Here is a 14,320-nt window from a genome sequence, read left to right as displayed (position 1 = left end):
GGTCCAAAAAACTCTCCTTATAGCTGATATCGCTAATTTAACTATAGTTAAGTGAAATATAATTTTAATTATTTTATGGAGAGGTGAATAAATAATGAAAATTGATGGATATCACGGAAGGATGTTTGTCATAAATAATAGAAACGGATGGAGATCATTAAAGATATTTATCATAATCCAACAAGAAAAATATAAAAAAACAAAATGAATTATATGTAAGAGACTTATTTGATATATTTTAAAAATGTAAAGATTTTATTTTATTTGTTTTAAGAATTTTATGGGTTTATATGACTTTTAAATTATAATTTAATAGTCAATTGGTATTTGCTTTCTTTTTTTACTAATTATAATTCAACGAAGCCACACAATTCAAGATAAATGGAAAAATGATTGGACGATGCTGACCCATGAAACCAAATTATAATTAGTCTCTGGAAAATTATAGTAAATATATATATAAAGTAATTTTAAAAAGATGAGATAGAGATGATATAAATTTTTATATTTAATTAAAAATTTTAAACTTTATATTCTTTAAGATTTAGATGGAAATTTTTTTTTAAATAATTTTATTCAATATAAATTCAAATTAATTGATCAAATAACTATCATATATTGAATAGTATGTAAAGAGAGAGAGAAAGAGAGAAAAAAAAAAAAAAAAAAAAAGTTTCACACCAGCTATGGAGAGTTGGATGAGTCTTGGTATTATTATACAATTCTAATGGTTTTTAGTATTATAAAAATCATACCCATTTAGTGAAAGAATAATGAATATGTCACCCTCTCTATGTTCAACAAAGCCACGCAATTGAAAGGAATGGAAAAAATATATATACATCTTTGAAGGACTTTAGAGAAAAAGCTTTACGTATCACTTTTGTCTACCTTTGGACGATGACTCTCAGGCTTTCCAGATGTGTGACAAAAATCTAAATTACAATACAAAGAATTTTTTAAACCCATTAAATACAGTGAATCCAAATGCAATCATAACTAATTAATAATAAAAAAATTTAGACACTTTTATTTATATAAGATTGATGTTCAACTTTTAGGTTATTTATATGTGAGTATTTCAATTGTAATTCATTTCATTCAATTGCGTATAAATGAATGAGGGTGAATTCATAGGATTTAACACTAAAAATTTTTAATTAATAATTAAAAAATAAATAATAAAAATAAAAAGGAGAGTTTAGATAAAGAATAAAATTAAAGTATAAATTAAAATAATAATTAAGAGATAATCAAATAAAAGATTTTGACAAAAAATCAATGTAAATAAATTCTAACTATTTGAAAGATATGATCCGTTTCAATTATGAGAATTGATCATTAAAGTAAAAATATTTTTATTTATTTTAATAAATTAGTTGTGGTTATGAAAACAGTTATCACAATCGATTTCTGCTTAAATCTAAATTAATTAAAAATATTCTCTAATTAACCATAGATAACACACAATTTAAAAAACACATATTGAATTTAATTTACCAATCACCTTAAGAATTAGAGAGATTCAATTTTAACCAATAAACTAAACCGTGTGAAACGTTTAAGCTAGATTATATAATTTTTTAGTAGGTTACACTAATTGTTACCTATTGTTGAATGACTCAAACAATTACGAACTAAAATATTCAAACTAACAATATATTATCTTAAAAATATGAACAATGGGTCTTATTGATCAATCAACAAAGTAATAATAATAATAATAACTGAAATTGCATAAATATTAGAAGAATAAAAATGAACAATAAAGTTCAAATCTCACAATCCACAAAAAAACAAAAACTTCAACTAGAACCAAAGAAATTAGCCATACATAATTGCAAGAAAATATAAAAGAATAAAGAAATTCGACCAAGAAAAGAGGATATACTTTTGATGTAAAATAACAAAATTCTAGAAAAATCCTCTTAAAATTTATTTCTAAAGAGTTTAATTTGAATATTTTTATTGAAATAATCATTTTGATTTGTTTTTTAGAGAGGTCAGAGAGATTTCCTGATTTTTCAGAAAGGAATCTCATAAAATATATATTGATTTGCATACTTTAAATGAGAGAATCCCGATATTTTTACGTTAAATATATTTCTGCTGCTGTTTGAAGGCTTGGAGAAGTTTTCAATTAAGTATGTCTAGCAACTACAAATGTTCAACTTTTTTTCCTTTTTATTTTGGCCTATCTTTACTACTCTTTATACTTTTTTATATAAAATTCATAAAATTATAAAAATAAATAACATTAATATAATATTTAATTAAAATATATATTGAATGTATAGATCATCAACATTTAATGAAAACATAGGCTTGAAGGAAACTTTGATCCAGTGTATAACTATTCATTGTGAGATATCTGAATATAAAGATGAAAATTCTATTCTTTTCAAAGTCTTGAATGAAACATTTGTGATTTAGCTTAGTTTAATTGTTTGCTTTTTATACGGTGAATATTAAACTTTTAAAGGAAATTATCAATTAGAGATCATTAAGAAATAGGCGGACTTGATTTTTATTGGAGATACGTAAATAGTTTTTAGTTACGGTCCAAAAAAAATAAAATATTACTTTTTTTTATTTTTTTATTAATTATCTTTTATATATGATATTGAGGATATAATTGGTGTTTTATTTTTATTTTGTTGTAACAATGTGTAATAATAATATATCACTTAAGGAATGTCATTTTATTTTATTTTTAATAATTATTACAAACTTGAACGCAAATTTTTTTCTGTGATTTTTTTGTGATTGATGCTCTCGCCTTATACTCTTTCTTAAATCTAACTTTTTCTTTTCCATTTCCCATGGAATACGATCTATGTCAATTGAATATCGATAAATAAGAAAATGTTGTTGTCCCTATTAAGAGTTTCAAATATATTTCGATCATCACTTATAATTTATGTATGATGGGGAGGTTTCTCACATACAATCCAATACATTTTATTTTTTATAAAAACAACAACTTTTAGTTCTCGTATGGTTTTTCGTAATTTTTTTACATTTTGATAGTTACTTCTCAGTTAATAGATAAAAATTGGGAAGACGTCTTTCGTTAATATGGAAGAGTCATATGTCTGTTTCTGTAATTGCTTTTCCTCAAATTTTATTGATTCGGTTGTTTTGAAAGGTAATATTTAATAGAGGCTTACTAGTTATTATAGATTTCTAGAATCACAACGACGACGTCAGTCTTGGAATAAGTACCTTATTCGAGTTTTATTTCATAGAAGTTCTCTTCCGTGGTTTTGTTCGGGAGATTTTAATGATTTATGCTCGAGAGATGAGAAAGAATGAGGAGTATAATTGCCAAATTATCTTATACAGAAGTTTAGACAGACACTTGAGAATCACTTTTGCCAAATTATTTTATGCAGAGTTTGATTTTAAATAATTATAAATTTTTGTTAGACTCTAGAACTGATATTTCTGTTATATGGATTTATCATAATATTACTCGTGGCATACTTTGGCTAGAAAATTTATTAGGCATAATTGTTTTTCTATTTGGAATGATATCCTTTTTATTTGATAAAATTTTATTAATACAATTAGTAGTTTTACTTTAAAAAAAATAATAATTATTACAAACTTAGTGATTTGGATTTGATGTTTAATTCTTAAACTAACTGTATTATATATATTTTGAAGTCCTGTCATTTCTGATTCTTTATGAAGAGAATAATATATAAATCAAATTTTCTTTTTCTTTTGTTTTTAAATATATTTTATATTTTGAAATCCTATCATTTTTAATTCTTTATGCTGAGAATAATATATAAATTATTCTTTTAATACATTTTATGAAAATAAGTTGACGTGATTTCAATAAGTCTTTATTTATTTTTTATTTTTGTTATAGTTTGAATAGGCTGTAGGTATCACTATAGGTTTTTTTTTTTAAAATAACAAGAAAACTTCATTAATTTATAGAGAACAAAGAAACAATGTGAGGAGGAGGGACATCAATCCAAACTCCTTGATCTGACTCAGAATGAGCCGATGTTGTTAGAACATGAGCGACATCATTCGCAGATCTATGAACAAAAACACACTTTGCTTCCTCATAACTAAATAGAAACAGTTTACAATCTTGAACTAAAAGGCCAAAAGACGATAAATCATCCAACAAAGCACAATTAACTGACATCACAAGTACTTGAGCATCCAATTCGAAAAGAACTCGATCCCATCCACACTCTTTAATCCAGCTCAATGCTTCCCGAAATGCTATAGTTTCAGCATACTTTGCATCCATCTGGCTATAAAAAAAGCCTGCTCTAGCAGCCACAAAACTCCCATCCTCCTTACGGATGACACAACCGAAACCTACCGAACCTCGTTGCAAGCTTAAAGAGGCGTCAATGTTTGCCTTGATCCAACCGTGCGGCGGAGGAGACCAAACCGGGTGAGCCGGGTCGACAGTGGTGCTTACTGAGGAAACAACCCGGGCTGCTTTCCATTGCTGCAAAAAATTCAGAGCCATAAAGAACACACCACTCGCAGTCTAACCCTGGCCCTTCCATACAACATTCTTCCTATTTTGTCACAAAGCCCATAAGATCATTAGCATAAGGGAGGCATTTTCCACAGAAGCACAAGAGAAGACTAAAGAAAACCACTCATTTCAAGAAGATGCAGAAGGCGCAGGCCAACCCAACAGCGAGCTTAACCAGCAGCTGCGGGCAAAAGGGCACTGAATCAGAATATGCAAGACATTCTCAGGGGCTACATGACACAACGGACATGAAGGATCCACTGGGACTCTCTTGGACTGAAGTGACGAGAGGCAAGGGACAACATTAACTAGAGCCCGCCAGCAGAAATTAAGCACTTTTGGGGGAACTTTAGCTTTCCAGAACCTTTTCCATATCTCGCTCCCTTCCCTATGTCGAAAGCCATCAACCAGGAACCTATATGCACTCTTAACCGAATAGTGATCTTTGGACTCGAATTTCCAGCACCATGCATCAGAACACGATGAAAGACTAAGAGGGATGTTCAAAATACAACTTCTATCTCTTTCGTTGAACATCTGTGCAATTAAACTCTCGTTCCATTTGTGGTTAATTATGAGATCTGAAACAACAACTCTGGCACAGTTCAGAGGAGGGGTTATGGAAACCAGAGACTCAGGCAGCTCTCTCAACCAGGGTTGCCCCCAGACTGAAACTGACCGACCATTCCCAATCCTCCAGCAAGTCCCAGCTCGAATCAGACCCCGAGTTTTCCATATGCTGCGCCACAAAAAGTTAGGGTTACTTCCCAAAGGAGTTTCAAAGAAAGATTGTGTCGAAAAATAGCGAGCCTTAAGAACACGAGCCACTAAGGACTGAGGCCTGTTGATAATGTGCCAGCCCTGCTTCCCAAGCATAGCCAAGTTAAACTTATGAAGAATTTTGAAACAAGTGTTATAATAACAGTTATTAAGACATCAGACATGTCTCTTAAAGTTGAACAATTATGCTTTTTGTTCAACAGTTATGTCTAAAATTTAAAAGCGAATTTTAAAATAAAAATTAAAAAATTAATTTTATTCATTTCAAAAAAAAAATAATTTTGTTTCTTTTAATCTTTAAATATTTATGTTAATTAATTTATTTAAAATCAATTTAATTTAATAATTTAAATTTTTTAATCTAAGCTTTCTGATCAACCAAATTTGCTTAATATGATTATTAAAGATTTATAAACACTATAATTTTCTCATAAATTTTAAATGTGGAATTGCTTAATTTTTTACTAACTATATTTAATAAATGGGACGAACAACTCAGTAGCAGACTCAGACGAGTCATAGGCTAATAAAATTTGGTCGAACTCTAGAATTTTGGCTGAGAAAGTTGATGCGACATTGGATTGTGAATGAATGTTTGAATTATAAAGTATAATTTCCATATAAATCAAATGAGAAGTCTTTGGATGATGCAACCCATGGAAGTAAATTATAATATACCACATGAAAAAGCAGTTTTCATTTTTCACCGGCTATTAGGATTTGACCAAACTTTTGGTATTATTATAATGTAAATTTTCGAATCTGCCCGAGTATATAAATTGATTTAATTTAAAATTTATATTTAAAAGTAAATATATTTTATATTTATTATGTATAATACCTATTTGTATGGTAAATATATTAATAAATATTTATTCTAAATGAACTCTTAGTATAATAAAATAATATAATAAGTATGTTTAATATATATTATATATAAAATATTTCGTTAAACGTCTATATGCAAAAGTTGCAAATTATTTACATATTATTTTTATTTGACTTTGATACCAATAATATTAAAATAAAAATAATATATATTTTTAAAGAAAATTATTATTGATTCTTATTTTATAAAAAAGTTTACTAGTTAATTTTTAAATTTAAAAAATACATTAAAATATTTTTGATATTTTATAAAATATACTAATTATTCTAAAACAGAATAATTAGTATTCCGTTTAAAATTTTATCTAATACCATCTAATTAAAATAAAATTTAAAAAAATTAAAAACCGAAAGTTTTTATAAAATTTTTTAAAACAAAAAAATTATTTATAATAGGAAAAATATAATCTAAAAATTTATAAATAATTAAAATATAAAATTAATTTTTAAAATTAATTATATTTTAGTGAAATGTGATTTTAATTATTTTATCGAGAGGTGAATAAATAATAGAAACTGATGGATATCAATCAAGAATATTTGTCATAAATAATAGAAACAAATTGAGATCACTGAAGATGTTTATCATAGGGTAATGAGAAAAAATATAAAAAATAAAATAATTATATTTTAGAGACTTATTTGATATATTTTAAAAATGTAAAGATTTTATTTTATTTGTTTTAAGAATTTTATGGGTTTATATGACTTTTAAATTATAATTTAATAATCAAAATTGGCATTTGCTTTCTTTTTTTACTTAAATAATTTTATATTATAGCTCTGGAGCTATTCAACAAAGCCACACAATTCAAGATAAATGGAAAAGTCATTGGACGATGCTGACCCATGAAACCAAATTATAATTAGTCTATGAAAAATTATAGTAAATATATATAAAAGCAATTTTAAAATTTAAAAAAGGTGAGATGAGTTGATAGAAATCTTCTCATTTAATTAAAATTTTTAAATTTTAAATATTTTTAAAATTTGGATAAAAAAATTTCTTTTTTTAATAATTTTATTCTATATAAATTTAAATTAAATGATCAAATAACTATTAGATATTGAATAGTATATAAAAAGAGAAAAAAAAAAAAGTTTCACACCAGCTATGGAGAGTTGGATGAATCTTGGTATTATAAAAATCATTACCCATTTAGTTTTTATCATTAATAGTGAATGAATAATGAATATGTCACTCTCTTTGCGTTCAACAAAGCCACGCAATTCAAAGGAATGAAAAAAAAAAAAAAAAAAAAAAAAAAAATCTTTGGATGACTTTAGAGAAAAAGCTTTACGTATCACTCTTGTCTGCCTTTGGACTATGACTCTCAGGCTTTCCAGATGCGTGACAAAAATTCTAAATTACAGTACAAAGAATTCAAATGCAATCATAACTAATTAATGATAAAAAATTTAGACATTTTTATTTATATAAAATTAATGGTTCAACTTTTAGTTTATTTACATGTGTGCATTTCAATTATAATTCATTTCATTTAATAATATAAATTTAATATATATTTTCAATTTTATTCAGTTAAAAATATTTGGTAAGAGAAATATATTTAAAAAATATTTGTTGAATAAAAATTTAAATAAGTGCACTTTTTATTAATTAATTAAATAAACCTTTAAACACTATATTACAATTTATTGTTAATTTTTCTGAATGCAATTAAATTGTCACATTTAAAATTGTAATTGTTTGTAAGATTTCATTTTATTTTATTATTTAAAAATTTAAAATTTTTATTATAAAAAATAAATTAACGTAAATATTTAAAATTCTTATTAAATAATATTTAAAAATTATACAAATTCTTAAAAATAAAAATAAAAAAGTTTCAAATTTTATATTAAATTAAAAATGGTTAAAGCTATTATAAAAAATGAGACTATTTAAATAAAAATTTTTATTTTTTATGTTTTTTATATTGATAAATTTACCTTAAATATGAGTACTAACTATTTATTTTCAATTGCTTTAAGTTTAATATTAAATAAAAAAAAAAAAGAATCTATAGAAACTATACCTAAATATCTTAACTTTTTTCAACTTATTAAATTATATTGTTAAATTTATTAATAATTAGCGAAATTTATTCAATTTTTAAGAATTGAATTAAGTAATTCTTAATTTATAAAACAAAATTCGATTATTGTATTATACTAATGCCTTATTATTTAAGTTGAATAGTTTTTTTTTATTTTAATATGTTATTTTATTTTTTAGACATTAAACGTTATTTTTATTTGATATTTAAGGAATAAAATATTATTTAAAGAAAAATCTTAGGTTAAACATAGATAGACGTGCTATAAAATAAAAAAGTTGTGTTGTAATTTATATTTAAAATAAACAATAGGCCAAAGGCATATTTTAGCCCTTACACTATATTTCAATAGCCAAAATAATCATTATACTACTTTTAGAAATAAATAACACTATAAACTATTTTAAATATCTTATTTAAAACCAATATATATATATATATATAATATAAAATAGATAGCCTTATGCGACCCATAGTCATGTGGCCCTATGATTAGAGATGGATGTCTAACAAATATTTAAATTCATTTGTTTTATAAAAAATATTTTTCAGAAAAATATTTTTTATATTTTTAAATATATGAGATATTTAGATAATTTAATCTGTGAAAAATATTTTTTTCTTAATCAATGAAAATTTTAAGTCATTTAAAAAAAATAACTTACAAAAAGTCTCAAATTGAAGATGGTAACGTGTTGCTAAAGCGCGCTTGATGTGTCCTTGCGAAAAATATGGATAACAGAAAAGAATATTAATCTTGGACAAAGATTTTATGATCATGAAAATTTTTTGTGCAAGTTATTTTTTATGCAATTTTTGTTTATCAATTTGAGAAATATATAGATATTTAATGATAGGTCGTGTTTATCTGTGAAGATTGTGCAAATTACTGGAAGAAATATTAAAATCAAAAATAAAAATTTTTGTTTAAAAAAGTTTGCTCCTATAAATTTATGGCAGTAATATGCTATTATTGCATATTACTATTATAAAATTGTAGTTATAAATATTTTATAATAAAATTATAATTGCTGTTAAAAAATAATTATTAGTAGCAATGAGGATTTCCGTGAAGAATGATTTTTTTACGAATGTCTATAATTTTTATTTTTTTTATATTTTTTATATATTAGTAATAACATTATTCATATTGTAAGTATATGTTAATTAATGTTAATTAATATTGTAGTAAAATTAATGTTACTGTACAATTTTTTATTTTATATTGATATTTAGAATGAATTGATGATAAAGCTTCAATTTAAACAACTAATATAATTAATAATTTATTGAATGATTAAAAATAACTTACAATTGAGCTTATGGATGAAAGGAAAATGCAAAAATTCGTATTCTATTTTTATAAAATAGAAGCTATAGAAGAAGTGATAGAAAAGTGAAAGATTGTAGTTAAAGAAAAATGGCTTTCAGAAATTATACTTGTTAACTTTGATATTGTCATGGATTTTTTTTTCTTTTATTTTATTGTTGGTATTAATATTGAAATATTCAATAATATCACATGTAAATTTGTTTATAGTAATTGGATTTTATAATTATTTTAATATTCTTATGGTGAATATAGTTAATTGTTGGACTTTTTAGAATATGCAACAAACTAATTAATATGGTTAATGTCAATAGTAATTTTTACATGCTATAATTTATACAAAAAATTAAATGAGTACATAACTTAAAATTAACCAATATATCTAAATAATATACCAAAATTATTTCATCTAAAAAAAAATAATATCATTAGCAATTTATGATCAACACTAAAAAAATTCAATATTGTACCACAACATATAAATCTTACATATTTCAGAATAGTCGATATATATAACTATTCATAACTAGAATGAGCATAATTTAATATAAATTGAATAAATTAACCGAATTGAAAAAATTTAAAATTTTAGTTTGGTTTATTTAGAAATTTGATTCAATCAGTTCAGTTTAAAATATTTTAAAATTTAATTTTATTATTTTGTTTAGGTTTTGAGTGAGAGAAATTTAAGTTGAATCGAACTAACCGAATAAGAATATATTAACTATTGAAATCATAATAAATGTATTAGTAGTCTAATGATTAATTATGTATAAAAATATATCTAGGTCATAATTTCAAATCTTGCTACCTCTAACTTAATTTTTCTTCTTTTTAATATTGATAAGGTCGATCATGACCATTCAATTGAAAAACATCTCAGCATCCAATCCAAATATATAATCATCACAACAAAACCCTATTCTCTCATTGTATCTCTCTCCGCTTAATCTCTGTGCATCTTCCTTTATTTTCTTCAAATTTTCAATTTCTTGTATAGCTAAAATTATTTCATGTGGCTTTTTTTTTCTTTGATTTATATTTTCTTAACTTGTATTAGTGATTCCAATTTCTAAGCCTCCATCTGTTGGTTTGTTTTCTCTTGTCTTTTCTTGTTTTTTTTTTTTTTAAAAAAATTATTTTTAGTTTATCTTTCATCTTTGTTATATATATATATATATATATATATATATATATATATATATATATATAGGTTTTAGCTTCGTGAGAAAATGCAAGGAAGGAAAAGGGAAGGCAAGATTGAAGACATATTGACGGTAATTTCTGAATTCATACAACACTTAAAGCAGGGAATTTTTTATATAAAAAACCAATAAGTGATTTTTATATTTTTATATTTTATTTGAATATTTTTATATTTTATTTTTCAAATTTGCATTATATTTTTATTCTTCATATTTGAAGAATTTTGTTTGAGTATGTTTATGTTAAATCTATTTGTTTGGTAGATTGAGTTTATAATTTTTGAGATAAACCTGCATGTGCTCAATTTTTAGATGGATTTTATTTATTTTTTTTCTCATCTCTTGAATTTAAATATGAATTTTGTAAAAAACTAGTCCTAAATTAAAATTGACGAATCAAACTGAATAATTTTATTTTATTTTATTTTTTTCAATTCAATTTGATTTGGTTTAAATTTTTAATAAATTTATTTTACTCAATTTTTTATTTATCCAAGCCAAATCAAACCGAACAGGGCCCTTATCCACTACCATCTCAAAATTCAAAGTAGAGATTTCAAATATCCTTATTTTAGCCTTCTCGATCTAGGATCTCTTTGCTGTTTACTCAACCTTATTTTTCTTAATTTTATTTAGTTGCTTATTAGTGAGATATTTGTTTCCCCTTCTAGTCTTTAATCCCAAATTGACGTGAGATAGCCTATAAAATCATCACTAAAAGATGTAATTTTCCTATTTCCCATCAATTTTGTTGTATCAATGCTTGGATTTCATTTGTTGTTCTGAATACTTGTTTACAGTTCTCCATCTCATTATGGAAAATCATGCTATGCCTCATATTTTGCTACAAAATATTAGACATATAATTAGAAATATTAAAGCAAATTGTATAAATATAAATTACATATAATTAGTCATATACATATAGTAAACGTTATCTATCTTATATATCAGTGAACTTAGTGTCTCATCATAATAGGTACTCATTCCTAAATCTACTTAGCTTGGTTTATTTTTCCATCCAATCTTTAACACAAAGTAACTAGCCTTATAATATACAGCAGATTTGGACCGAATCTAATTTTTGTTGTCAATATCCGACTGAGACCCACGATAACTTTTCAGAAAGGAAATTTTGAGACGCACGACTTTTAAAAGTGTGACGAGGACCACAGACCTGATCACAAAGTTCGAGGCGAAAATCCTACCGTTTAGAGGTCAATTTTACATTTTAATTATTTTTTAAAATTTTTTATAATTTTGCATATTATGATTTTTTTTTTCTATTATAAATAACTTTCCTTGATTATTTGAAACTCACTTTTAATCTTTGAAGAATTTCAATAACAATTTTTGGTTTCTAGTCTATCGTTTCCTCTATATTGTCTTAGCCAAACGACATTGATTAAAACTCCTAACAGAGTTTAATCAGTTATTTATCAATCTTGGTGTAGAATCTTGTTACTCTCTTATGTGAAAAGTTAAAAATACAGACACACACACATATATATTGGTGTACTCGTAAATATTAAGCACATATATTTTTTTTCTATAATAACTAAACTGAAAAAAAAAATAATTACCATATTATTGGTAGACTATGACTTGCTTATAGTCATAACTCCTTCTAGCAGCTCATTAATATTATTTCATTTCTCCCGGTCAATAATGATAAAAAAAAAAAATCAATGTTATATGATTTATTAAAGGAAATAAATATTCAATATGCTAGATTTTAATACCTCATATATTATGGCTCTATGTCATATTGTTATAAAACCTTTCTCTTAAGGGCCTTTTTTTTCTCCTTTGTACATGAGATAAATTAAGAAATATGATGGAATTGGTATCTTGATAAGTTTATGTTGTGTTTTATTTGCTAAATATCAACCGATATAGTTGTTGGTCAATATCTCTGTAGATTGATCTTGTTGTATCTCTGTTGAAAAACTATTTCATTCCATTTCTGGTGCTATATATTATTATACATTTGTTCCTTACTTAATGTTGGATGTTTCTATTAGATTGGTTCTATTTGCTGTGATTATGTTAAGACAAGTTATTTTATTATGAGCTATCTAGTGGCAAACATATCTTGATGCATTTTTTTATAATCTATCTTGCTTTGACATCCTCTTAGGCTCATTCCTACTTTCATCTTTTCTTTGGAAATAATAGTAAAAAAATCTTAAATTTTTTTCAATTTAACAATTGTACTCTAAACTATTTTTTTTAATAAACTCAAGCTAAACTATGGCACTCAATTTGTTATTTTTTGGTAAAATTTAATATTTCTTTTTCTAAATAAGCATCTTAAACTACAAATACTAATTTATTTTAATTCCAAACTAACAATCTAACCCCATATTTTGTTTTTTTTTTTTCCTTCTTTTGAGTTTCAGGAACATGTATATTCTTGAAGTTTTTATTTTAATTTGTAAATGGTTTGAATGATTTAATTGTTAGAAAAAAGTTGATGGAATTAATATTATGAATTTGGACTTTATTGTTTCTATTGCATAGAAAGATCTTTAAGACATAAATATTTATTGTGAGAGGTTAGAGTATGTAATTTAGAGATTATAGTACTTTAGTGTTTAATTTATTTATTATGAGGGTATATGAGGCAAAGATGTTCAATTTAATTTAAAAAAAAATAACGACATGATACAATTAAATTAAGTAGCCAAATTTAGGATAGACTTATTAAAAAAAATGTTTAGGATAGAATTATTAAAAATAGATAAGTATGGATTTTCTTTTTACTATCATCCATTTTATTTATGTGTTCTAAGTTGCCTCTTGTATGCAAGAGACTCGACAAGTTCAAATTCATCCACTCTTCAATTGTTACACAAAAAACTTATAGCTGATCATACAAGTGTCTATGTGATATCAATGAGATATAAACTACAAAGGCCTCTTTCATCATTGTAAATAGTAGTTATAGTATGCGGACAAGAAGTATTAGTTAAATTTCATACTTTACATGTATAAATTCTACTTTTTAAGAAAACAATATGCCATCCTCTTTATATGTTATTTCAAATCCACCATCTCCATTAAAATTAATAACAAGTTAGCAAAAAATGTTCATATTTTCTTGGTGTTTCTTCATATAATTTGGATTCTAAATATTAATTTATTTATCCATTTTTTTCTATTTTTAGTTTATCATATTCATGCATAAACTCTAATATGCTTAAGCACAAATATAATTGGCTTATCCCTACCTTGTTTAATCCATGAGAAAAATATCTCAAAAAAATTATTGTCAAATTTGTATAACTTATACATGTTGCAAAACTAGGTTTAACCAATTCCAATGAGGATAATAAAGCACATCTGTAATACATTTCTTACCATGCCTTGCCATTCGCTTCAAATTGTCCTTGAAATTTTTCTTTATAGTTGCTCCATACACAAGCAAAAGAAGTTTATTCTTAAGCATCTCTTCAATGTTTGGACCAATTTGCATATACATTATCTTGCATACAATTTGTGCTTAGCTACTAATAATACTTCTTAAACTACTAGTAAT

General features: G+C 24.5%; 1 protein-coding gene across 1 annotated transcript; it reads right to left on the bottom strand.

Annotated features, from left to right (window-relative positions):
* Positions 1-4,645: 4,645 nt before the first annotated feature.
* Positions 4,646-5,392, bottom strand: LOC110624155. The gene has a single exon (XM_021769276.1). The coding sequence runs from the start codon at positions 5,390-5,392 to the stop codon at positions 4,646-4,648; it is 747 nt and encodes a 248-aa protein (XP_021624968.1).
* Positions 5,393-14,320: the final 8,928 nt, after the last annotated feature.

This window comes from Manihot esculenta, chromosome 10 (assembly GCF_001659605.2).
Source record: "Manihot esculenta cultivar AM560-2 chromosome 10, M.esculenta_v8, whole genome shotgun sequence".
Taxonomy (NCBI): domain Eukaryota; kingdom Viridiplantae; phylum Streptophyta; class Magnoliopsida; order Malpighiales; family Euphorbiaceae; genus Manihot; species Manihot esculenta.
Note: the sequence above shows the minus strand (reverse complement) of the source record. Positions and strands in the feature narration are given on the sequence as shown.

Bases quoted from the DNA above. Each gene is read 5' to 3' on its own strand.
- LOC110624155 (XM_021769276.1), bottom strand. From the start codon at position 5,392: ATGCTTGGGAAGCAGGGCTGGCACATTATCAACAGGCCTCAGTCCTTA.